Source organism: Anomaloglossus baeobatrachus, chromosome 10, assembly GCF_048569485.1.
Source record: "Anomaloglossus baeobatrachus isolate aAnoBae1 chromosome 10, aAnoBae1.hap1, whole genome shotgun sequence".
Lineage (NCBI taxonomy): Eukaryota > Metazoa > Chordata > Amphibia > Anura > Aromobatidae > Anomaloglossus > Anomaloglossus baeobatrachus.
In genome coordinates, this window is record NC_134362.1 from 16167390 (window position 1) to 16194521 (window position 27132).

The 27132-nt window shown below is 50.0% G+C and overlaps 1 protein-coding gene across 2 annotated transcripts in view; it reads left to right on the forward strand.

Moving 5' to 3' along the window:
- CTTN (cortactin) overlaps positions 1-27132 on the forward strand; it is a 59153-nt gene that overhangs the window by 10692 nt on the left and 21329 nt on the right. For both annotated transcript variants that reach the window (XM_075326566.1, XM_075326567.1), the window contains exons 2-6: positions 13114-13194; positions 13363-13436; positions 13689-13818; positions 17267-17377; positions 25568-25622. In XM_075326566.1, the coding sequence (XP_075182681.1) occupies positions 13114-13194; positions 13363-13436; positions 13689-13818; positions 17267-17377; positions 25568-25622 (451 nt within the window). The remainder of the gene's footprint in view (positions 1-13113; positions 13195-13362; positions 13437-13688; positions 13819-17266; positions 17378-25567; positions 25623-27132) is intronic.

Genomic DNA, 27132 nt, shown 5'->3' on the forward strand with positions numbered 1-27132 from the left:
CTGTGCTGGCCTGTGAGCCCTCCCCCAACATGTCTGCAGCGTGGAGTGGCTGGTACTTTTGGTACCACGCCACCGCTGCTGCCCGCCGCCGCCGCCTCTGATGTCTCCGCCGCTGCAGCTCTAATGGTAAGTATTCCGCTCCCTGCGCGCTCCCGTGAAGGCCCCTGCGCGCTCCCGTGAAGGCCCCTGCCCGTGCCCCCCCCGATCTGCCCCCCTACGCCCCGATCTGCCCCCCTACGCCCCGATCTGCCCCCCCGGCATCCCGATCTGCTACCACCGCTGCTGCTGAGGTCACCGCTGCTGCTGCAAAGTGAGTACTGTGCTCACTTTGCAGCCCGTGCGCGCTCCCGTGGTGCCCCTGCGCGCTGCCGTGATAGCCCCTGCCGTGCCCCCCCCCGCGATCTGCTCCCCCCAACCCCCCCCCCCCCCGACATCCCGATCCGCTCCCCCCGCGATCTGACTGCCTCCCCCATTATTTCTATTCTGCTTCTGCAGCTCCCTCTCCGGTCTCCCCCTCTGCTCTCCCCCCCCTCCCCCTCTGCTCTCCCCCCCTCCCCCTCTGCTCTCACCCCCCCCTCTGCTCCCCCCCCCCCCCCCCTCTCCCCCTCTGCTCTCCCCCGACGTCCTCTTACCTGTCTTCACCGGCCTGATCACATCTGCGTCCATCGCTGGGTTCTTCCTGGGCATTCTGCTGATCTGCCTGCTGCTCCTGTAAAGCTGTCCATCTCTCTGCCATCTGTTCCTCTGCAGCTCTTCTGGTCAGTGATCCTCCTGCTAGTCCTCTGGGTACTGAGTATAACTTTTTTTTTTTCCGTATCCCCTGTCCATTTTTACACCTCATCCGTCCGTGCGTCCCGCCAAGCGCTGATCAGGGATGCAGATAACGGATCGGCATCCCTGCTCAATTTTTGGCGTGACTTTTTTTTTCCGTATCCCCGACGCTTTTTGTATCGCATCGGTCCGTGCGTCCCGCCGAGCGCTGATCAGGGATGCAGATAACGGATCGGCATCCATGGTCAATTTTTGGCGTGACTTTTTTTTTCCGTATCCCCGACGCTTTTTGTATCGCATCCGTCCGTGCGTCCCGCCAAGCGCTGATCAGGGATGCACATAACGGATCGGCATCCATGGTCAATTTTTGGCGTGACTTTTTTCCGTATTCACGACGCTTTTTGTATCGCATCCGTCCGTGCGTCCCGCCAAGCGCTGATCAGGGATGCACATAACGGATCGGCATCCCTGCTCAATTTTTGGCGTGACTTTTTTCCGTATTTGCGACGCTTTTTGTATCGCATCCGTCCGTGCGTCCCGCCAAGCGCTGATCAGGGATGCACATAACGTATCTGCATCCATGGTCAATTTTTGGCGTGACTTTTTTTTTTTACGTATCCCCAACGCTTTTTTTTATCGCATCCGACCGTGCGTCCTGCAGCGGCCGATCAGTGCACTGCGTCTGTGCGTTTGAAAAGTCAAATGGCGCTCCTTCTCTTCTGAGCCCCGCCATGCGCTCAAACAATTACTTTCCACCACATATGAGGTATCTGCGTACTCAGGAGAAATTGCACAATACATTTTATGGTGCATTTTTTCCTGATAGCCTTGTGAAAAAAAAAGCTACCTAGTTGAAGCAACCGTTTTGTGGTAAAAAAAAAATTTTTTCTTTTCACGGCTCAACGCTATAAACTTCTGTGAAGCCCCCAGGTGTTCAAAGTGCTCACCAAACATCTAGAAAAATTATTTGAGGGCTCTAGTTTCCAAAATGGTGTCACTTGTGGGGGAGCTCCACTGTTTAGGCACCATAGGGGGTCTCCAAACGTGACATGGTGTCCGCTAATGATTCCAACCAATTTTGCTGTCAAATGGCGCTCCTTCTCTTCTGAGCCCCGCCATGCGCCCAAACAATTACTTTCCACCACATATGAGGTATCTGCGTACTTAGGAGAAAATGCACAATACATTTTATGGTGCATTTTTTCCTGTTACCCTTGTGAAAAAAAGCTACCTAGTTGAAGCAACCGTTTTGTGGTAAAAAAAATTTTTTTTCTTTTCACGGCTCAACGCTATAAACTTTTGTGAAGCCCCCAGGGGTTCAAAGTGCTCACCAAACATCTAGAAAAATTATTTGAGGCCTCTAGTTTCCAAAATGGGGTCACTTGTGGGGGAGCTCCATTGTTTAGGCACCTCAGGGGGTCTTCAAACCCGACATGGCGTCCGCTAACAGGTGCAGCTAATTTTGCACTCAAAAATTCAAATGGCGCTCCTTGCCTTCCGAGCACTGCCGTGTGTCCAAACATTTGATTTCCACCACATATGAGGTATCTGCGTACTCAGGAGAAAATGCACAATACATTTTATGGTGCATTTTTTCCTGTTACCCTTGTGAAAAAAAAAGCTACCTAGTTGAAGCAACCGTTTTGTGGTAAAAAAAATTTTTTTTCTTTTCACGGCTCAACGCTATAAACTTTTGTGAAGCCCCCAGGGGTTCAAAGTGCTCACCAAACATCTAGAAAAATTATTTGAGGCCTCTAGTTTCCAAAATGGGGTCACTTATGGGGGGGAGCTCCATTGTTTAGGCACCTCAGGGGGTCTTCAAACCCGACATGGCGTCCGCTAATGAGTGCAGCTAATTTTGCGTTCAAAAATTCAAATGGCGCTCCTTCCCTTCCGAGCTCTGCCGTGCGCCCAAACAATTGATTTTTACCACATATGGGGTATCAGCGTACTCAGGAGAACATGCACAATAAATTGTATTGTGTACTTTCTCTTTTCTCCCTTGTAAAAATGAAAATTTTATGGCTAAAGTAACATTTTTGTGTTAAAAAGTAAAATTTTCATTTTTTCCTTCCACATTGCTTTGGTTCCTGTGAAGCACCTAAAGGGTTAATAATCTTATTGGATGTGGTTTTGAGCAGTGTGAGGGGTGCAGTTTTTAGAATGGGGTCACTTTTGGGTATTTTCTGTCACCTCGGCCTCTCAAAGTCACTTCAAATGTGATGTGGTCCCTAAAAAAATTATTTTGTAAATTTTGTTGGAAAAATGAGAAATTGCTGATGACCTTTGACCCCTTCTAACTTCCTAACGGAAAAAAAATTTGTTTCGAAAATTGCGCTGATGTAAAGTAGACAAGTGGGAAATGTTATTTAGTAACTATTTTGTGTGACATATCTCTCAGATTTATGGGCATAAATTTTCAAAGTTTGAAATTTGCGAAATTTTCAAAATTTTCACCAAATTTCCTAAATTTTCACAAATAAACGCAAAAAATATCGGCCTAAATTTACCACTGACATGAAGTACAATATGTCACGAAAAAACAATGTCAGAATCGCCAGGATCCGTTGAAGCGTTCCAGAGTTATAACCTGTCAAAGTGACACTGGTCAGAATTGCAAAAAATGGCCCGGTCATTAGGGTGTTTTAGTGGCCGGGGGTGAAGGGGTTAAACCTTTTGTGATAAATGAGATCTGATCTGGGAGAGACCGCCATGCTTTGGGGTTGTTTTTTTTTTAGCCCCTGCGGCACTTTTTATTTTTCCTTTGTGTGTAACTCAGAATCTCGTTGTTAGTAAGGCATTTCTCGGGTGATCGTGTCTAAATTTTTTTTTTTATTTTACATCTTTTTCAAGGGTAAGGCCTAAAAAGTGCTGTTTTGCCCATTGTATATATATTTTTTTTTCTTTAGGCAAATTAAATAAGAAAACCTGGGCCTCTTATTAATACGGTCTGAATATAAGCCGGGCCTTGTCCCTGTAGAATCCAGTCACTGCGCAGCTTTCTTTTCTCATAGATGGTGAACCAAGGCCATTTGGAGCTTCTTTTGTAAACTTTGAGACAAAAATGGAAGCTGTGCGGTGACCGGTTGCTATGGGCAGCAAGGTGATTGTTTTGGGCCCATGATGTGCTGGTACATGTCGCCTACCAGACTTTATTTTGCATTTCCTACTTATAATCTATAGGGACCACCCCAGTCCATAAATCTACTGTCGTAGTGGCGGACGCGAGCTGTGACGTACCGCCATGTAATGTGTCCTACAGCAGCTTCTAAAGAGGAATATGACCTGCAGCGGCCACAAGCGCTAAACAGGGTGATCGGCTCATTTATTAAAGGGGTTGTCTATGATGTGCTGCTCTTGGCCTGGCTGGTTGGTGGTCTTCTTTTTAGCTTATACAGCAAATGAATAACTTTATCCGGGCCGGAAGGGGTTCAGCAGTCAGTGTGTTGTCCTGCCTGTCTGTGTCCAGAGTCTTCTTTATCTACCACTTAGTTCTAGAGGGACATGTGGATGTCGGGCGCAGGTCCAGCCATGTCTGTGTCATCACTGCTGCTCGGTGAGAGACATCCGAAAACTAGTAAACACGAAGCACAGGGAGTGATAACTGTCATGGTGGCGGACATGGACCGGTGAATGGTGCCCGGGCAGGGACCACTCCAGGTCTCTGTGGGCCCTTGAGTGTCAGTCACAGGGGACCACTCTTCCCGTGTGTGTGTATGTATGTATGTATGTATGTATATATAGATAGATTATATAGTTATAGATATATATCACACACACTAATATATATAATATATTAGTGTGTGTGTATATATATGTATGTGTGTGTGTGTATGTATGTGTATATGTATGTATATGTATGTGTATATATATATATGTATGTGTATATATATATATATATATATATATATATATATATAATATAATATAATATAATATAATATAATATAATATAATATAATATAATATATATATATATATATATATATATATATATATATATATATATATATATATATATATATATATATATATATATATAATTTCTCTAGTCCCTTCCACGACAGCATAGGAGGTTGTCTCTCCACGCCCTAATTGGGACAGGAAGTTCAAGAGGTTTAAAAGGACCCTCCCACCTCCCACAGCCAGTGTCTTTCCTGTCCCCATGGGGCATGGAGAGGTTTTTGTTTTTCTCCTATGCTGTGGTGGCCGGCGAACTACAGTATAATTTTTTTTTTTTTTTTTTGGATCATCTATCCCCTGTACCTGAAGCCGGACAGCATCGGTCGGGCCTCACCGCTCCTCCCTTGCTGTTCCCTCACGCTGTGGGGGACCGCTGCTCCAGCCTTCCGGATCCTCCTGAGGGGTGATGCAGGCTGTTGAGCTCCCCGGCCGGCGTCCTCCCTGAGCCGCCGGCCGCTTCCCGCATGCACGCTGCCGGAGCGATCCGGAAGTGCTCCCGGAGGCGGGACTTCCGGTCTTGCGGACTTCCGGTCGAGCGCTTCCGGTTTTGCGGAGGCAGCGTGGAGGCACGCCGACGGTGACACGGCCTGCCCAGGACCGGATGCGGGAGGCGGGGAACATGCACCGTCACTGGGGGGGCAGGCCCTTTTGCAAAGGGCTGCCACGAAGACATCAGATCATGGTAAGCAACCGTGCTCCCTGTCATGTCTTCCGCTGCAGCAGCCTCTGCAGAACCCAGTGTGCCCCCTGCTACTGTGAGTATGGAGGGGAATGGTCCCTCGGACATAGGTCTTATCAGGTGATTTATGGCTATATGGTCTGTGTTTTCTAGGAGGACAAGGCCACCAAGAAAACTGACAGAAATGGAAAGTCAGAGAAGCCAGAGAAGTCAGAAAAAGCTGACAAGTCCGATAAGCCTGATAGACCTGACAGAATGGAAAAAATTAAAAAATGTCCCATCTGTATAAAGAAGCTCCCTGCAGTATGGGATAAAAAGCTTTGCCAGCAATGTACGGACCAGATTATTAGGGCCGAACAACCATCTCTGATAGATGAGTTGCGGTCCATGATGAAACAGGAGATTAGGGCCTCACTGGCTTCTCTCCCTGTTCCTGCTCCTGGCCCTGCTCCTGGCCCTGCTCCTGGCCCTGCTCCTGGCCCTGCTCCTGGCCCTGCTCCTGGACCCTCTCCTCCAAAAAAGAGGAGACTCCAGTCGACCCCTTCTGATCAGGAGGACGCTGTTTCCACCTCGGAGGGTCCTGATGAAGGATTTCCATCTGGGGGGTCTGAACAGTCCTTTCTATTTCACTCAGAAGAGTTGGGGGATCTTATTGAGGCAGTTCCGGAGCACTATGGGTTAGAGGAAGTGCAGTCTCTTACTTCAATCCAGGACGAAATGTTTGCTGGCCTGAAGTCAAACAGTTGGGATTCCCAGTTCATGCCAATGTTTTGGATATTGTCTCTCAGGAATGGGAATGTCCTGAGAGGCGGGTACGGAGTGACCTTAGACGCCGGTTTCCTCTGGAACCTTCGGGACTACATTGGGAGGTCCCAAGAGTGGACGTTCAGGTGGCTAGGGTAGCTAAGCAAACGGCTCTTCCCTTTGAGGATACTTCCCAACTGAAGGATCAGATGGATAGGAAGGTAGAGGGCCTGATGAAGCGGTCCTGGGAGGCATCGTCTTCCTCTATTCAAGCCAACATTGCCTCCACCTGCGTATCCAGGTCCCTAATTAGGTGGTTAGACCAGTTGGAGGCTCATATTTCCCAAGGGACCCCTAGGGAGGAATTACTGGAATCCCTTCCCTTGCTTAGGAAGGCTACCTGTTTTCTGGCAGATACCTCGGTGGAATCTGTCCGCCTGGCAGCCAGGACCTCGGTGCTTTCTAACTCTGCCCGACGTGCCCTCTGGCTTAAGGCCTGGAGGGGAGACTCCACCTCCAAAATGAGGCTTTGTTCCCTTCCGTTTAAAGGGGATTTAGTGTTTGGGCCTGCCCTGGATGATATCCTGGACAAGGCGACTGATCGTAAGGCCTTGCCCGATCCTAGACCTACCAGGAAGCGGTCCTTTCGTCCCTCGATGCCTCAGGCCTCCCAGCCCAGAGGGAAAGGGAAGGCAGGCAGGTGGAGCTATCCCAAAGGTAGAGGGAGTAACATCCTCATCCCTCCACATCAGCAACGTCCTCAGCAGGACAAACAGTGACTCGGCCCGGGTGGGGGGAAGACTCTCAGCGTTTCTTACCCAGTGGCAGTCCATAACCTCTTGCCAATGGGTTCTGAAGATCATCTCGGACGGTCTTCTCATAGAATTCCTTTCCCCCCCTCTTCCGGGTCTCCGAGTCACTGCGCTGGCGTCTCCGGGTTCACAGGCTCTGTTGTACACAAAGATTATAGAGCTAGTGCACTCGGGGGTCGTTTCCCCAGTCCCGAGTCAGGAAGAAGGGGTAGGACTCTACTCCCGTCTCTTCCTGGTCAAGAAGCCATCCGGCGACGTCCGTATAATTATCAATTTAAAAAGTCTAAACCGTCAGGTCAGGTACCGGCGGTTCAAGATGGAGTCGGTAAAATCAGCTATTCCCCTGATAGGTCTACACCACCAGATGGCCTCTATCGATCTGAAAGATGCCTACTTCCATGTACCCGTCCATCCGGGACACAGACAATACCTCAGGTTTGCGGTGCTTCACGGAGAGGAAGTGCTTCATTTCCAATTCAATGTACTTCCCTTCGGGATCTCCTCAGCTCCAAGGATCTTTTCCAAGATCATGGCAGAGGTGGTCGCCTTCATAAGATTGCAGGGTATCTGTCTGGTTCCGTATCTGGACGACTTTCTTCTCATGGCTCCGTCTGCTCCAACCCTCCGGAGCCATGTGGAAAGGTCTTTGGGAATCCTTCGGTCTCTGGGATGGATTCCCAATCTCAAAAAATCACAGTTATCCCCCTCCTCCACTCGGCAGTTTCTCGGAGTGCTGCTGGACTCCGACAGACAGGCATCCTTTCTCCCAGAGGGCCACAGGATGGCTCTGTTAGCCAAAATATCAAAGCTTCGCAGGCAGGCTCGCCCGACGCTTCGAGCGGCTATGTCAGCCCTGGGTTCCATGACATCCTGCATTCCTTCAGTCAGGTGGGCTCAGGCCCATTCTCGGTGTCTCCAGGATCATATCCTGGCACATTGGGACAGACTCCCGTCATCCCTAAACCGAAGGTTTCGCCTCTCGGGGTCCGTCTCCTCATCCCTTCTCTGGTGGCTGAGTCCCGCCAACCTGCAGGTGGGGGTTGCCTGGACTCAGAAACCCCTGGTTACACTGACCACAGATGCCAGCCTACGAGGATGGGGGGCAATGGTGGCAAATTCCCCATTTCAAGGGGTCTGGAGTCCTTACGTCAGCTCCCAATCCTCCAACTACCGGGAGCTCAGGGCAGTCAGGGAAGCCCTCCTTGCGGCTCAGGACCTCGTCCGGGACTCTCACGTCCTGGTATATTCAGACAATGTCACAACAGTGGCACATCTTCGACATCAGGGCAGTACACGCTCAGGCGCCCTGAAGTCGGTATCCTCCCGAATCTTTCAATGGGCAGAACAATCTCTGCTCTCCCTTTCTGCGGTCCATCTGAAGGGCTCCCTCAATCTTCAGGCGGATTTCCTGAGTCGTTGGGATGTTCATCCGGGGGAATGGAGCCTGGATCAGGCGGTGTTCTGCTCTCTAGTGGCAAGGTGGGGTGCACCAGAGGTGGACCTCTTTGCCTCGACAGGGAACCCTGAACCCAAGGGACGAGGCGTTAGGGGTAGACGCTTTCTGCCACAGTTGGTCCTTTCGCCTCGCTTACGCGTTCCCCCCTCTTCCTCTTCTCGCACGGGCCCTGAGGAAGATCAGAGACGAGGGGGTCCCAACTATACTGGTAGCCCCTCTGTGGCCCCGGAGGAGTTGGTACAGCCTGGTCCTGACGCTAGGAATCGACGGCCCAGTCCTCTTAGGTTCAGACCCCAGCCTACTGTCACAGGGTCCGATTTTCCATCCGGCTCCCCAGAATCTCAACTTGGCTGCCTGGCTTCTGAGGCCCGGGCACTGAAGGCCCAAGGGCTTTCTGACAAAGTTGTGGCTACGCTACAGACGAACCGTAAACCTGTGACTAATAGTATATACAACAAAATCTGGAAGAGATTTTCCTCCTGGTGTGGTTCTCGGCCTCCTGACCCTCTTCGGCCTAATATTGCGCAGATTCTGGACTTTCTCCAGAGTGGTTTAGACTTAGGTCTTCGGCCTAGCACCCTGAAAGTTCAGGTGTCAGCACTCAGTGCAGTCTTTGACATGGCTCTGGCAGATCATCGTTGGATCCGTCGGTTCTTTGTGTCCGCTAGTAGACTCTGTCCACGTCAGAGGGTCCTGACGCCTCGCTGGGATCTCAATGTGGTCCTTACAGGACTATCTCAGTCTCCGTTTGAACCTCTGTGCTCTTGTAACATTCGTTCCCTTTCTCACAAGACTGCTTTTCTTGTGGCTATTACATCTGCTCGCAGAGTCGGCGAACTTCAGGCTTTGTCCGTTAGGGAACCTTACCTGACCATCAGAGATGACAGCATTGTGTTTCAGCTGGACCCTTCCTTCCTTCCCAAGGTGGTTTCGGATTTTCACCGTTCGCAGTCCATCGTCCTGCCTTCCTTCTGTCAGAATCCTCGGACTCCGGGTGAGGAAGTGTTTCACTCTTTGGATGTCCGTCGGATAGTGTTGCACTACCTGGAGGTTACTGCTTCTTGGCGCCTTGATTCTAACCTGTTCATCCAGCCCTTTGGCCGCAATAAGGGCAAGAAGGTGGCTAAGAGTACCGTCGCCAACTGGATTGTGCGGGCAATTAGAGATGCCTACCTCGCTCAGCATCTCTCTCCACCTACTGGATTCACGGCGCACTCCACCAGGGCTACCTCTGCCTCCTGGGCCGAACGGGCAGGGGCTTCCCCTGAGCAGATCTGCAAGGCAGCTACGTGGTCTTCGCTCCATACGTTCGCGAAGCATTATCGGTTGGATCTGGATTCCAACAGGGATTTGGCCTTTGGCAGGAGGGTCCTGCAGGCTGTGGTCCCCCCCTAGGTATCAATTCTTTGGTATTCCTCCTATGCTGTCGTGGAAGGGACTAGAGAAATAAGAATTATTCTTACCGATAATTCGCTTTCTAGGACCTTCCACGACAGCAGGTAATTCCCTCCCCTATATATTCATTTACTCCTGAATGTGTAGTACTTCTCATATGCTATGGATTCTTTGTAAGACACTGGCTGTGGGAGGTGGGAGGGTCCTTTTAAACCTCTTGAACTTCCTGTCCCAATTAGGGCGTGGAGAGACAACCTCCTATGCTGTCGTGGAAGGTCCTAGAAAGCGAATTATCGGTAAGAATAATTCTTATTTCTTTTCTATGGAATTTGTTCCTGCGCTCACTAGGTGGCCTGTGCAACACTGTATTATAAACTCACTGATCTTTGCTGAGCTGCAGGTTTCTCTTGTGCGACCATGAGACATGGAGGACCTTTATCGCCATCATGTTGTAAGACAGGCCGATGGGGATCGAAAGGGACACTTTCCCCTTGTTTCCAGCCTTTTAAAGGCTTCTGTTGCCTGTGACATCAACATCTAAGAAGCTAAACTGTTGCTCCGATCAGAGCATTAAGATTGTGCGCACATAGGTGTTTTTTAGGTGGTCAAAGATGAAGCGTTTTCTAGTGGGAATCACTTCTAGGAAAGCTCCATCTTTGGGGAGGTTCGGGAGGAGTTCTTAGTTTCCTGGAGCGTTTTTGAAGAGTTTTTCCAGTCTGCAGATTGCACAGTGCCTTGTGGATGATTCCATCAGGAGCCGCTTCAGAGGTGACTTGCACTTTTTTGGCTCTCACCAGGCATTTTCCAAAACCTGAAACAGAAGTAAAAGCCCAAAAAACTGAACATATGAAAAGTCAAGTGGTTGTACAATAAAAATAAACTATAGCGGCGTCTTGTAAGCTTTTAACCGCAAACTTGCTCCAAAAAACACCAATAAAACTTGGTCAATTGTGCCGGTAGTATATAACACAGGTGCCATTTTTCCCAGCGGTGTTGGGTGCTTTATTTGGCCCAGTATTGCATACAGATGCTGGCACTCGTATGTGTATGACCAGAAGCCAATTATACAATGATGATTGTACTGATTTATGAATGATTAGTGCAAAAAACAGTGATTAATGGGGAAATTAAAATGTGACCAAATTAATTTTGCATTAATGTAAATTTATGCTTTTGCAAAAGACTGGAAAGAAAACTTAAGAAAATAAAACCCCTAAAACAGCCTCTTGCCAACTTCTCCAAAACTGAAAAGTAAAAGTCCTTGAGAAAGGAGAATAAAACTGGTCGGGCCTGACGGATCTGGAGTGGCGTTGTTCACACCAGCCTTGATGAGATGTGCTGGAGTCCTGATTCATGTTGGTGCATCGGATGAGTGGTGTGCCCCCTGTGTACCCCTCGCCACAAACTTTATAGCAGTACCTGCTGGAGTAAGATTTGTGGGGTGTTGTGAACGCTGACGCTCGTCGCACCCTGTCCCGATGCAGCTCTGCGCAAAGTAGACAAATGGCGTAGAACGGCAAAAGACACTATTTTTAGTACAACCTCCAATTGTGCCAAAAGTGAGACTTTTTAAGACTTCTTATGTTGGCGTAAAAGTTTCGATGACTCGGGTCTAAGTTTTGTAAACATGAGCTAAAGCCGCCAAACACATCACACTGGTGTCATCCAAACCCACCGATCGAGACTGGTCCGGCCGACAGCCTAATATGTAAAGGAGCCTCGGGTATGCTATTGTCGGGGAGAATATGGACCTGGCATGTCTGGTTTCAGGCTGCGATCGTATGGTCTTCCCTAGCCTATAGTCTGAGGATGTTTGAGCATTGCCCCACTCCAGTACCAGACAACCCAGTTCTCCCAGTATACCGGCAGGGCTGCTGTGGTGTCAGATGTTATTATCTGTAGTTTAAGCCATCATTTCCCAAAATGACTTGTGAAATTGGCATTTACTAGTACGGTAATTACAACTCAGCTTTAATTAAGTGAGTTAAGTTCCAGCTGCAGTACCAAACACAGCCTATGGTCAATGGAGGCGCTGTTTGGTTTACCAATTACTACCTTTTGGCAGCCATTTCTTCATTTATTTATTTATTTTTTTAATAGATCTAGTGTATAAAACTTGAGTATCATGGAGAAAGCATATATATTCCTTATGTGGAATGTTTCAATTGCCCACTGCTTTTAAAGGGGTTTTCCTCTAAAAAATAGCCCATGATGGTATGAAAAGCAAAAAAATAAATTAATAAACCAAACATGCACACCTACAGGACCCCGTCCATTTCACTGCACCGCTGCCTGTATCTTTTAACATTCTCCTCCTGGTGGGGGACATTGTGACTGTGGCAGCCAGTCAGGGGCCACTGATTGGCTGCAGCCTTCAAATTCCATCTGAGCTGGAAGAATTTTTTTTTTTTTGCGCAGGTAGAATGTGAAGGTTGCTGCAGACAATCAGGGAGACTGATTAGCTGCAATCATGTGACATCTCTTATTAGAAGAAGCCAGGAGACCAACAGGGGCAGAGGTGCGGTGAAGCGGAGGGGGGGTCGTAGGTGAAGCGTTTGTTTTTGTTCCATTGCGTGCCCCCATTGGCTCATTTTTAATACTTAAAAATTAGTGGACAACCCCTTTTAAGATCTCTGCTTGCTGTCAGTTTGCATCCAGAAGCCGTGCAGACCTACTGTTCTGTTCATACAAGACAACCCTTCCTGAGCTGAATGTGCGGACTTTAGGCTGACACATAATAATAATATTATTTATTCATTTATATAGCGCTGTTAATTCCACAGCACTTTACATACATTGGCAACACTGTCCCCATTGGGGCTCACAATCTAAATTCCCTATCTGTATGTCTTTGGAGTGTGGGAGGAAACCCACGCAAACACGGGGAGAACATACAAACTCCTTGCAGATGGTGTCCTTGGTGGGAATTGAACCCAGGACCCCAGCGCTGCAAGACTGCAGTGCTAACCACTGAGCCACCGTGCCGCCCATTGTAGCAATCCATCAGGACTCAAGTCATGGGTCCATATTTCATTCCAGTCTTCATATGGTTGAAGACCACTCTTCCTTTCCGTTCTTGCAAGCTTTGGGGCAGGCGGTTAGCGATGATCCATCTGTACAATATCCATTTCCGATGCATCCGTCCGAGGCAGTGGTATTCTTTGTGATTTGCATTTTATGTGCGCTGTCCCTTTAAGCAGATTGTAACTTTCTCATGTCTTGGCTTCTCCTTCTTCCTTGAGATGCGTAATCGCATCCTGTGAGTGTAATAATGGCCGGCTTTTATCTTCCAGATGTGGAAATCTGCAGCAGGACATTCTCTTTCCATTTCTCAAGATGATGGAGACGACTGGGAGACGGATCCTGACTTTGTGGTGAGCAGATGAGTCCCGTCCACATCTTCTGATTCCAGTCACTTATTATTCTGCAGATGCTTTTAATTTATTTTCATTAATGGAGTTTTCTGTTTCATAAAGCTTTAATCTCTGCATTCAGATTCAGGCTGAAGATCAATGTAATATCTATTCTTCCATCCCTTACAGAACGACCTGAGCGAGAAGGAGCAGAGATGGGGAGCGAAAACCGTGGAGGGGTCCGGGCACCAGGAGCACATCAAGTAAGTAACACTGGCGAGGAGACCACCATTCACGGCTTAACGCTAGGGTGGTCCGGGCTGGGAGGGTCATTAGTTCATTAGCCGGCGTGGTGTGTGCCATAGCCGGGGGGCGTCAGCCTGTCCTTCATTTATAAGGGGGTGCCAAAAGCAGTGGACTGTGCACCACACGGCGTTAGTCTGATAGCACCAGTGGTGGTGGATTTTTGACAGCAGCAATGATACATGTTTTATGTTTCCTTTTATCTCTTTTAGCATTCATACATTGAGGGAAAATGTCTCCCAGGAGCACAAGTCCCTGAAGGAACAGGAGCTGGATGAAGGACCCAAAGCCTCTCACGGATATGGGGGAAAGTTTGGTGTGGAGCAGGACCGCATGGACAAGGTGAAATGTGGAGCTAGGGCTCTGGACAGCACCGCGGGGCATAGACCTCCAGTGAGAAGGAACAGAGATGGGGACAGCACCGCGAGGCATAGACCTCAGTGAGAAGGAACAGAGATGGGGACAGCACCGCGAGGCATAGACCTCAGTGAGAAGGAACAGAGATGGGGACAGCACCGCGAGGCATAGACCTCAGTGAGAAGGAACAGAGATGGGGACAGCACCGCGAGGCATAGACCTCAGCGAGAAGGAACAGAGATGGGGACAGCACCGCGGGGCATAGACCTCAGTGAGAAGGAACAGAGATGGGGACAGCACCGCGGGGCATAGACCTCAGTGAGAAGGAACAGAGATGGGGACAGCACCGCGAGGCATAGACCTCAGTGAGAAGGAACGGAGATGGGGACAGCACCGCGGGGCATAGACCTCAGTGAGAAGGAACAGAGATGGGGACAGCACCGCGGGGCATAGACCTCAGTGAGAAGGAACAGAGATGGGGACAGCACCGCGAGGCATAGACCTCAGTGAGAAGGAACAGAGATGGGGACAGCACCGCGGGGCATAGACCTCAGTGAGAAGGAACAGAGATGGGGACAGCACCGCGGGGCATAGACCTCAGTGAGAAGGAACAGATATGGGGACAGCACCGCGAGGCATAGACCTCAGTGAGAAGGAACAGAGATGGGGACAGCACCTCGAGGCATAGACCTCAGTGAGAAGGAACAGAGATGGGGACAGCACCGCGGGGCATAGACCTCAGTGAGAAGGAACAGAGATGGGGACAGCACCGCGGGGCATAGACCTCAGTGAGAAGGAACAGAGATGGGGACAGCACCGCGAGGCATAGACCTCAGTGAGAAGGAACAGAGATGGGGACAGCACCGTGAGGCATAGACCTCAGTGAGAAGGAACAGAGATGGGGACAGCACCGCGAGGCATAGACCTCAGTGAGAAGGAACAGAGATGGGGACAGCACCGCGAGGCATAGACCTCAGTGAGAAGGAACAGAGATGGGGACAGCACCGCGAGGCATAGACCTCAGTGAGAAGGAACAGAGATGGGGACAGCACCGCGAGGCATAGACCTCAGTGAGAAGGAACAGAGATGGGGACAGCACCGCGAGGCATAGACCTCAGTGAGAAGGAACAGAGATGGGGACAGCACCGCGAGGCATAGACCTCAGTGAGAAGGAACAGAGATGGGGACAGCACCGCGAGGCATAGACCTCAGCGAGAAGGAACAGAGATGGGGACAGCACCGCGAGGCATAGACCTCAGCGAGAAGGAACAGAGATGGGGACAGCACCGCGGGGCATAGACCTCAGCGAGAAGGAACAGAGATGGGGACAGCACCGCGGGGCATAGACCTCAGTGAGAAGGAACAGAGATGGGGACAGCACCGCGGGGCATAGACCTCAGTGAGAAGGAACAGAGATGGGGACAGCACCGCGAGGCATAGACCTCAGTGAGAAGGAACGGAGATGGGGACAGCACCGCGGGGCATAGACCTCAGTGAGAAGGAACGGAGATGGGGACAGCACCGCGGGGCATAGACCTCAGTGGCTTTGTAAGAAAAGATTGCAGAGCGAAAAGAAGTTATGGCCGGTTGTAAATTACTGCACCATAATGTCCACCTGTATCTGCTTTACCATGTATGATAGCAGCGCTGTACAAGTGTCGGTCTTATTTACAGCACTGTTGTTTTACGGAGTTGTATAATAAGCCTTGAATGGATATACTTGTTGCCCCAGAGCCGCGACATCTGCTCAAAAAGCTTAGAACATTTAGGGTACATTTAGGCTATGTGTCCACGGTAGAATGTACCTGCGGATTTTTGTGCCTCAAAATCCGCAGCTTTCCCCCAGAATCCGCACCTTCACATAGCTGCGGATTTGACGCGGATTTCGATGCGGATTTTATTTTTTTTTTTTTCCCCATTCAAAACAGAAAATCCGCACCAAATCTGCACCAAACAATTGACATGCTGCAGATTGTTCCGCATCAAAATCCGCGGCAAAATCCGCAGCGGAAAAATCCGCAGCATGGGCACAGCATTTCTAAAATGCCATTGAAATGGCTTGGAAGTGCTGCTGCTGCAGATTTTCGGCAAATCCGCGCTAAATCCGCGTCAAAATCCGCGTCAAATCCGCGATAAATCCTGTAGCGTGGGCACATAGCCTTAGGTTGTTTTTGCGCTCTTTTTTTTTTTTGCCCTTTTTGCGCGCTCTCGCTCTTTGTGGGATCCCCTCTATTTTTCATAACCAGCCAAGGTAGAACAGACAGCTGAGGGTTTCAGTCTGCAGCTGCTGATGTTCCTGTGTTGGATATGAAAAATGGGGGGACCCAATGTCGTTTTTTTTTTTTTTGTTTTTTTTTTACCCCCCCCCCCCCAAAAAAAATTAAACAGCTGTCCCAGCTAGCTATTCCTCTATCGAACTGTTCTGTTATTTTTCTATGTATTCTATGTGTTTTCTTTTTATCTATTCAAGCCATGTATGAGTTATCCCATCATATTTTGTTTCTCCTTTAAAAAACGCATTAACAAAAATGCGTCAGAAATGCCCCATCATTACAAGCGTTTTTGTTGACATTTCCATTCTCTGTGACAAGGTGCAGTTTTGGTTGCAGTTAGTGAGCAGATAAAACTGCAGCATGTGCATACTGTATAGCCTTATTGTTTTTAAAAAAAACCCTCCTGTTCCTCGACTGTAGTTCGTTTAAAAAAAAACCCCAGAAACACTGTGCTTAACTCTTCCTCCCCAGGTCCATTGCTGAGTGCCCCACTGCTCCTCGGCTCTGCCCAAATTTCTGGACAAACTGCTCAGAGCCGCTGATCTCACTGATAACGGGGTTTCTCTGTGATGAAGAGCTCAAGTTCTGACAACTGAAAAGCAGATAGTGAAAAGTGTAAAACAGGCGCGGTCATTGAGGGGTTAATGGAGTTTTAACAATTTAAAGGTTTTTGTTTCTTTTTTTTTTTTTATTTTTTTGCTTATAGTGAGTGAAGGGTGAACCCTATAATTAACACGTGCAGGGTCTACCCTTTTAATATTTGCAGCGTTCAGGCCTCCAGAGCAGCGCTCATTGTCTCTGGCTCTGCTTTGGCTGCGGTGTGACTGGCAGATTGCTCCGGCTGCTCGCAGAGCTGATGTTTGTCAGGAAGCGGCCTGTAAATGAGATGACTTGGATGAAAGGAGCCATTGATGCGGCTGCCAGCTGATACAGAAGCCTCACGCCGAGCCGCTTCATCACTCTGATGACTGCCTGCGTGCGGGGATCGGGAAGTGGTGGGTGGAATAATCTATAGCGCCAGGATTTGGCAAGCGGAGTGGCCACTTTCCTGCTCCCCGTGCCAGGCCAGTCACGTCACTGGAAACGCAGGCTACAGACTGGTAGTTATACGGGTAGGACAATGCACGGAGTATTGATTAATGGTTTTCTTCTCGTTGTAGTCGGCTGTGGGGCATGAATACCAGGCAAAGCTGGCCAAGCACTGCTCACAGTCGGATTCGGTGAAGGGCTTCGGAGGGAAGTTTGGCGTGCAGACAGACCGTGTGGATCGGGTAAGGGGTCCTCGCTCATGACTTGTGCCGCCATAGGTTCAGGTTCTTTAGTTCACAGTTCACTTTATAAGATGGGAAAATGATGAAGGAATGTATCGCCCTAAGGCTAGTTTCACACTTGCGTTGGACGGGATCCGTAGCATTGCGTTGTGTGACGCATGTAACGGATGCGTTGCATATTGTGGCACAACGCATGCTACAGATCGTACAAAATAACGCAATCCGTTGTAGTTTTTTTTCCTTGACTTTACACATCTGAGCATGCGCAGTTGTGTAAAGACAGCTGCGTTAACGGAATCCGTCAAATGACGCATTCTAACGGAATCCGCCACCATAGGCGTCCATTATAAAAACAACGGACGCCTAACGGATTCCTGCAGATTGCGTTTTTTTGACACTCCGCCAAGCGCAGAAAAACGTTACATGCTGCGTTCCATCCGCCCGACGCAGCGTCAAAATAACGACATTGCGTTGTCCAGCGAATGCAACGCAGACACTTGCGTTACAGTGTGTCGTCCATATAAGTCTATGGAGAATAGCGCAGTGCGTTAACGGACTGCGCTATTCTCCATAGTGACGGAATGCGCTGAACGCAAGTGTGAAACTAGCCTAACACATGCAGAATGGCTTGGTGGTGAAGCGGAGTCACAGGAGCCCAGGTAAGTGCTGAGCAGGGCGATGCTGCTGGCGGTGCGGTGGATTTCCCAGATGGTTGGCGGCACTGTGAGGCAGAGAAAACATCTAGGAACTGTCGGTGGTGCCGGCTTCAAAGAAATGGTGCCTGGAGTCGGCACGTGTGCAGACTGAACTCTCAGCTCAATGGTAAGCCGAGATCTCATCTGGACAAAACAATCACTGATCTCGGGGAGACCAGCCAGGGAAAACACTGCCGGCAGCCAACAAGGGCGCTCAACACAGTGAAATCCTAGGTGCATTGCCCTCTGGGAAATATGCAAACCAAAAAAGTCCGTGGAGCCTCTGTTAAAAGTCTCGACACAGAAACTAGCCAGATATCCCTCCGGGAAGGACCTAGCCAAGGAGTGGCTCTTTTTAGGAGACCACCATAACCACCATATTAAGTGGCCAATATAGACAATATCCAACTCTGCAAGTTTAAAGATACGACAAGGGAAATACCAAGGCCAGGTATCCATCCACAGACAGCTGTTTCAGGGTATTGCCCGGGGCCTTGCTCCCTCCTGGCCAGAATCCTACGCCACACTGATGAGGGGCAGTACCCCGAAACAGCTGTCTGTGGATGGATACCTGGCCTTGGTATTTCCCTTGTCGTATCTTTAAACTTGCAGAGTTGGATATTGTCTAAATTGGCCACTTAATATGGTGGTTATGGTGGTCTCCTAAAAAGAGCCACTCCTTGGCTGGGTCATTCCCGGAGGGATATCTGGCTATTGTCTGTATCGAGACTCCTAACAGAGGCTCCACGGACTTTTTTGAGATCTTATCTGTGCACGCGCCACCTCCAGGTGCCATTTTCCTTAAGTCCGCTGCTTGGATATCAGTGGGCCAGAGGTGGTATGTGCGCAGGTGAGATCTTGAGTCGAGAGCTCCATCTGCGCATGCGCCAATTCCAAGCGCCATTATTTGAAGCCCGCACCACCAACTTCTTCAGAATGGCCCCCACCCCGCTGCACAGCCCTACAGCATAGCCCCTGCCTCCTGTGACCCCTTTATACCCCCCGGTAAGCTACATTCGGATTATGAGACGCACCCCTCATTTCTTTGTCGCTCTATTGGGAGACCCAGACAATTGGGTGTATAGCTACTGCCTCCGGAGGCCACACAAAGTATTACACTTAAAAGTGTAAGGCCCCTCCCCTTCTGCCTATACACCCCCCGTGGGATCACGGGCTCCTCAGTTTTCATGCTTTGTGCGAAGGAGGTCAGACATCCACGCATAGCTCCACTGTTTAGTCAGCAGCAGCTGCTGACTATGTCGGATGGAAGAAAAGAGGGCCCATACTAGGGCCCCCAGCATGCTCCCTTCTCACCCCACTTTTGTCGGCGGTGTTTGTTAAGGTTGAGGTACCCATTGCGGGTACGGAGGCTGGAGCCCACATGCTGCTTTCCTTCCCCATCCCCTTAGGGCTCTGGGTGAAGTGGGATCTTATCGGTCTCCAGGCACTGAGGCCGTGCTCCATCCACAGCTCCTGGGAATCTGCTGGACATGGAGCTGAGTATCCTCAGGGACATGGCCCTGCTACGTTGAGGTACTCTGTGTCCCCATAAAGGGGACCGTGCACAGACACACGGCAGCACTGCTGGGTGTGTTAGTGCGCCAGGGATGGCGGCGCTGCCCGCACTGGTGCCATCGCACACTACAGCGTGCTGGGTGTGTTAGAGTATTGAGGGACTGCCGCGCTAACCGCCGCTGCCATTTTTATCTCAGGCGCGGCTGGGACTTGTGGTGCGCCGGGGACTTCCGCGCCGACCAGGGCTTATATGCCGGGCCGCGCTTATCACTCTAGTCCCCGGCTTTTGCGGCCTACTCTCACTTCGTTACCGCCCACTGGCCTGCCAGTCAGGGTAAGGGCGTGACGCTGCACAGCACGGCAGCGCTGAGAGATGGAGCATGCTTTGCATACTCCACCCCTCTCACTGTACACAGTGTGAAACCGGATTCCCGCACTTTCTGGGGCACGCCCACGGCCTCCTCATCTACACAGGACGCCGGCAGCCATTCATGTCAGTTTTTTCTGTGACTGAGAAAAGAGACAAGTTTGGGAAGACCCTGGCAGGGATTCTGGTGGTCACACAACCGCTGTGACCGGGCGGTAAGCAGCACCTGTGGTGCTGACCCCACTAGTGCCGAAATGCACATATAGATATATGCTTGTACGCTATACATTGCACTGTTCGGTCGCACTTTTGTATTTTGGCTATATACCCTCCTTGATGTTCGGGGGAGATAACAGCATATCGTATGTGAAAAACAAGGGTGCAGAAGCACAGGTTTTTCTATGCAGCCTGTACAGCATGTACGGCTATACTGCCGGCAGGTTCCACGGACCCCAATTGTATGCAATGCACGGCCCTTGTGGAACTTACTCAGCCGGAGTCTCTGCTAATGGTCCAGGTGATGGGGACGGAGTTTGCAGTATTTACTTCAGACTTTCTGAGACTATGGCTAACATACTAGAAGCCTTGCAGTCCAGACCGGTCCCTCAGACCATGGGCTCTGTTGATTCATTGCCCCTGGTCCCCCCCCCCCCAGTTGGTACAACAAGGTGCTCCTGGAGTGTCTCAGGGATCCCAGGGTGAGGGGTCTGACTCGGACCGCAGTCCCAGACCCCCTAAGCGACCTCGCTGGGAGCATCCCTCGACGTCACCGCATCATTCAGGGTCTCAGCATGGGGACTCTCTCTATGATAAGGCGGAGGTATCTGATCAGGATTCTGATCCTGAGAACGTTCTCTACCTGGATACACCTGATTGTGACACCGTAGTGAACGATCTTACGGCGTCCATCAATCATATGTTGGTTATTTCTCCCTCAGCTCCTACGCCTGAGGAGTCAGCTTCTCAGCAGGAGAAGTTCCGTTTCAGGTTCCCCAAGCGTACATTGAGTACGCTTTCTGGATCACTCTGACTTCAGGGAGGCAGTCCAGAACCACCAGGCTTGTCCAGATATCGTTTTTTCAAAACGCCTTAAGGATACACGTTATCTCTTCCCTTTTGACGTTGTCAAGGGCTGGGTTCAGTGTTCCAATGTGGACCTCCTATCTCCAGCGGCTAAATCCTTAGTTGCAGTGGAAGATATGGCTTCACTCAAAGATGCCACTGACAGACAGACGGAGCTCTGGTTGAAATCCATCTATGAAGCTATTGCCGTGTCTTTGCTCCAGCTTTCGCAGCCGTCTGGGCGCTCCAAGCGGTCTCAGCGGCTCAAGCGCAAATTGAGGCAGTCACACGTATGTCTGCGTCGCAGGCTGCGTCTTTAACGTCTCAAACGTCAGCGTTTGCGTCATACGCCATTAATGCTGTCCTGGACTCGGCGAGCCGGAAGGCGGTTGCGTCCGACAATTCAGTGGTAATACGCAGAGCCTTGTGTTTGTGGGAATGGAAGGCAGATTCTGCTTCCAAAAAAGTGCCTAACCAGTTTGCCATTCTCTGGCGACCGCTTGTTTGGTGAGCGACTGGATGAAATCATCAAACAATCCAAGGGAAAGGATACATCCTTTCCTCAGGCTAAACCGATCATACCCCAACAGAGGAGGGGACAGTCGAGGTTTCGGTCCTTGCGGGGCGCAGGCAGGTCCAATTCTCCTCGTCCAAAAGGCCTTAGAAAGATCAGAGGAACTCCGACGCGTAGCGGTCTAAATCACGCCCTAAAAAGACCACCGGAGGCGCCGCTACCAAGGCGGCTTCCTCATGACTTACGGCCTCCTCACACCGCATCCTCGGTCGGTGGCAGGCTCTCCCGCTTTTGCGACACCTGGCTGCCACAAGTAAAAGACCGTTGGGTGAGAGACATTTTGTCTCACGGTTACAGGATAGAGTTCAGCTCTCGTCCTCCGACTCGATTCTTCAGAACATCTCCGCCTCCCGAGCGAGCCAAGGCTCTGCTGCAGGCGGTGGGCATTCTGAAGGCAGAAGGAGTGGTGGTCCCGGTTCCTCTTCAGCAACAGGGTCACGGTTTCTACTCCAACCTGTTTGTGGTTCCAAAGAAGGACAGGTCATTCTGTCCTGTTTTGGACCTAAAACTGCTCAACAAACACGTAAGGACCAGGCGGTTCCGGATGGAATCCCTCCGCTCCGTCATCGCCTCAATGTCCCAAGGAGATTTCCTAGCATCGATCGATATCAGGATGCTTATCTCCACGTACCAATTGCTCCTGAGCATCAGCGCTTCTTGCGCTTCGCCATAGGGGACGAACACCTTCAGTTCGCGGCACTGCCGTTCGGCCTGGCGACAGCCCCAAGGGTTTTCACCAAGGTCATGGCTACAGTAGTTGCGGTCCTCCACTCTCAGGGTCACTCAGTGATACCCTACTTAGACGATCTGCTGGTCAAGGCACCCTCTCAAGAGGCATGCCAACACAGCCTCAACGTTACTCTGGAGATTCTACAGAGTTTCAGGTGGATCATCAATTTTCCAAAGTCAAATCTGACACCGGTCCAATCGCTGACATATCTTGGCATGGAGTTTCTTACTCTTCCAGCGATAGTGAAGCTTCTGCTGGACAAACAGCGTTCACTACAGACAGGGGTACAATCACTCCTTCAAGGTCGGTCACACCCCTTGAGGCGCCTCATGCACTTCCTGGGGAAGATGGTGGCAGCAATGGAAGCAGTCCCTTTCGCGCAGTTTCTCCTGCGTCCTCTTCAATGGGACATCCTACGCAAGTGGGACAGGATGCCGACGTCCCTAGACAGGAACGTCTCCCTCTCTCAAGCAACCAAAGCTTCCCTTCGGTGGTGGCTTCTTCCCACCTCATTATCGAAAGGGAAATCTTGCCTAACCCCGTCCTGGGCGGTGGTTACGACGGACGCGAGTCTGTCAGGGTGGGGAGCGATCTTTCTCCACCACAGGGCTCAGGGTACGTGGACTCAGCAAGAGTCCTCACTTCAGATCAATGTTCTGGAGATCAGGGCAGTGTATCTGGCCCTAAAAGCGTTCCAGCAGTGGCTGGAAGGCAGGCAGATCCGAATTCAGTCGGACAACTCCACAGCGGTGGCTTACATCAACCACCAAGGTGGGACACGCAGTCGGCAAGCCTTCCAGGAAGTCCGGCGGATTCTGCTGTGGGTGGAAGCCACAGCACCCACCATATCCGCAGTTCACATCCCGAGCGTAGAAAACTGGGAAGCAGACTTTCTCAGTCGCCAGGGCATGGATGCAGGGGAATGGTCCCTTCACCCGGACGTGTTTCAGGAGATCTGTTGCCGCTGGGGGATGCCGGACGTCGACCTAATGGCGTCTCAGCACAACAACAAGGTCCCGGCATTCATGGCGCGGTCTCACGATCACAGAGCTCTGGCGGCAGACGCCTTCGTTCAGGATTGGTCGCAGTTTCAACTCCCTTATGCGTTCCCTCCTCTGGCACTGTTGCCCAGAGTGTTACGCAAGATCAGGTCCGACTGCCGCCGCGCCATCCTCGTCGCTCCAAAATGGCCAACGAGGTCGTGGTACCCGGATCTGTGGCATCTCACGGTAGGCCAACCGGGGGAACTATCAGACCGACCAGACTTGCTGTCTCAAGGGTCGTTTTTTCCTTCTGAATTCTGCGACCCTCAACCTGACTGTGTGGCCATTGAGTCCTGGATCCTAGCATCTGCAGGGTTATCTCAAGGGGTTATTACCACTATGAGACAGACCAGAAAACACACATCTGCCAAGATCTACCACAGAACGTGGAAGATATTCTTATCTTGGTCCTCTGCTCAGGGAGTTTCTCCCTGGCCAATTGCCTTGCCTACTTTCTTTCCTTCCTGCAATTCGGTTGGAAAAAGGTTTGTCGCTCGGTTCCCTTAAGGGACAAATCTCAGCGCTCTCTGTATTTTTTTCAGAGGCGCCTAGCAAGACTACCTCAGGTACGCACGTTCCTGCAGGGGGTTTGCCGCTTAGTCCTTCCTTACAAACGACTGTTAGAACCCTGTGATTTGAACAGGGTGCTGATGGTTCTGCAGAAACCACCATTCGAGCCTATGAGGGATTTTTCTCTCTCACGCCTTTCGCAGAAAGTGGTTTTCCTAGGGGCAGTCACTTCACTTCGGAGAGTGTCTGTCGGGGCAGCATTGTAGTGCAAAGTCCCCTTCCCGGTGTCTCACCAGGTCAAGGGGTTCTGCGTCCGGTTCCGGAATTTCTCCCTAAGGTGGAATCCCCCCTTTCATCTCAATCAGGGTATCCGTACCCTCTGTTTGTCTTCATCCAGTTCACCAATGTGAAAAGGATTTGCACTTGATTAGATCTGGTGAGAGCACTCAGACTCTTCATCGATCGTACGGCGTCCCTGCGCCGCTCGGAAGCACTCTTGTCCTTGTCGCTAGCCAGCGTAAAGGGTTGCAGGCTTCCAAATCAAGACTGGCTCGGTGATTCAAGGAACCAATTCTCTAGCTTATCGTTCTGCTGGGCTTACGGTTCCCTCAGGGCTGAAGGTCCATTCTACCAGAGCGGTGGATGCGTCCTGGGCTTGAGGCACCAGGCTACGGCTCAGCTTGTGTGTCAGGCGGCTACCTGGTCCAGCCTCCACACTTTCACGAAACACTGTCAGGTGCATACCTATGCTTCGGCGGATGCCAGCATAGGCAGACGAGTCCTTCAGGCGGCGGTTGCGCACCTGTAGGAAGGGGCCGTTTTACGGCTCTATTACGAGGTATTATTTTACCCACCCAGGGATTGCTTTTGGACATCCCAATTGTCTGGGTCTCCCAATAGAGCGACAAAGAAGAAGGGAATTTTGTTTACTTACCGTAAATTCCTTTTCTTCTAGCTCTAATTGGGAGACCCAGCACCCGCCCCTGTTTTTTTGTATACACATGTTGTTCATGTTGAATGGTTTCAGTTCTCCGATATTCCTTCGGATTGAATTTGCTTAAACCAGTTTATTGGCTTTCCTCCTTCTTGCTTTTGCACTAAAACTGAGGAGCCCGTGATCCCACGGGGGGGTGTATAGGCAGAAGGGGAGGGGCCTTACACTTTTAAGTGTAATACTTTGTGTGGCCTCCGGAGGCAGTAGCTATACACCCAATTGTCTGGGTCTCCCAATTAGAGCTAGAAGAAAAGGAATTTACGGTAAGTAAACAAAATTCCCTTCTTTCCGACCATACAGGGGCTGCTGCTCCGTTGTAATTTCAGCACCACCATACGGTAGTTATAAATCTCTGTGCGACATCTTTCCATTTTTGAGAGGAAAGGGAGCTAAACCTCAGAGGAACCCGTGGCCGCTTTGGCTTTTTGACAGCTCTTATGTAAGAGCTGAAAGCAAAAATAGATTGTCATGAGTGTGAGAAGGGACGGGCACGGTGGTCTGCACCCACTATATATCACGATCAGTGGGGGCAATATTACAGGACACTCCCTAAGGAAATCTCCTGCTATGAAGTTCTCTATAGACGGACCTGCACTTTACATTTAGTGAGAATTACTTATTGAACATCATAATTATTCAGTTTGATTTGCAAATGTTACTATTACGATGCGTGATCTCTCCCCCTCGTTATCTTCTGCAGTCGGCTATGACTTTTGAATACCAAGGGAAGACGGAGAAGCATGCGTCCCAGAAAGGTGCGGAGCCGCGTGTAGAGCATTAATGGAGAAGATGTCATTGTACATTTAGGCCTGTTTCACACCTCCGGCATTTCACAGCTTTACCGGATCCGTCACACTCCAGTGCAATACAGTAGAATGGCATCGCGGCAAGCTCCGGTCACATGCTCTGGTCACATGCTCCGGTCACATGACAGCATGTGACCGGAGCTTGCCGCGATGCCATTGTACTGTATTGCACTGCACTGGAGTGTGATGGATCCGGCAAAGCCGTGAAATGCCGGATGTGTGAAACTGGCATAGCTGAGCTATTACCACAGCACCAATAATGTAACTATATCAGAGGCTGTTGGCATATTAACAGTTAGTGCAAACATTATGTACGGGCTGTAACATTTTAATTTGTAATCAGATATTCAGTAATTTTTTTGTGCATATAGTACTTTATTCTGATCCTGAGTTACCTACTGTATTATACTCCAGAGCTGCACTCACTATTCTGCTAGTGGAATCACTGTGTACGTACATTACATTACTGATCCTGAGTTACCTCCTATATTATGCTCCAGAGCTGCACTCACTATACTGCTGGTGCAGTCACTATACACACACATTACATTACTGATCCTGAGTTACCTCCTGTATTATACTCCAGAGCTGCACTCACTATTCTGCTGGTGCAGTCACTGTGTACATACATTACATTACTGATCCTGAGTTACCTACTGTATTATTCTCCAGAGCTGCTCTCACTATTCTGTTGGTGCAGTCACTGTGTACATACATTACATTACTGATCCTGAGTTACCTCCTGTATTATACTCCAGAGCTGCACTCACTATTCTGCTGGTGCAGTCACTGTCTACATACATTACATTACTGATCCTGAGTTACCTCCTGTATTATACTCCAGAGCTGCACTCACTATTCTGCTGGTGCAGTCACTGTGTACATACATTGCTGATCCTGAGTTACCTCCTGTATTATACTCCAGAGCTGCACTCACTATTCTGCTGGTGCAGTCACTGTGTACATACATTACATTACTGATCCTGAGTTACCTACTGTATAATTCTCCAGAGCTGCTCTCACTATTCTGTTGGTGCAGTCACTGTGTACATACATTACATTACTGATCCTGAGTTACCTCCTGTATTATACTCCAGAGCTGCACTCACTATTCTGCTGGTGCAGTCACTGTGTACATACATTACATTGCTGATCCTGAGTTACCTCCTGTATTATACTCCAGAGCTGCACTCACTATTCTGCTGGTGCAGTCACTGTGTACATACATTACATTACTGATCCTGAGTTACCTCCTGTATTATACTCCAGAGCTGCACTCACTATTCTGCTGGTGCAGTCACTGTGTACATACATTGCTGATCCTGTTACCTCCTGCACTCACTGCTCGGCAGGCTTTACAGCTGATATCTCATCCCCCTCCCTGCTTGTTCAGTGTCTGTACAGTTGTTGCTGGAGATTTGCCCTGTGTACAGAGGTCTCATGTAGATGGAATATCCGT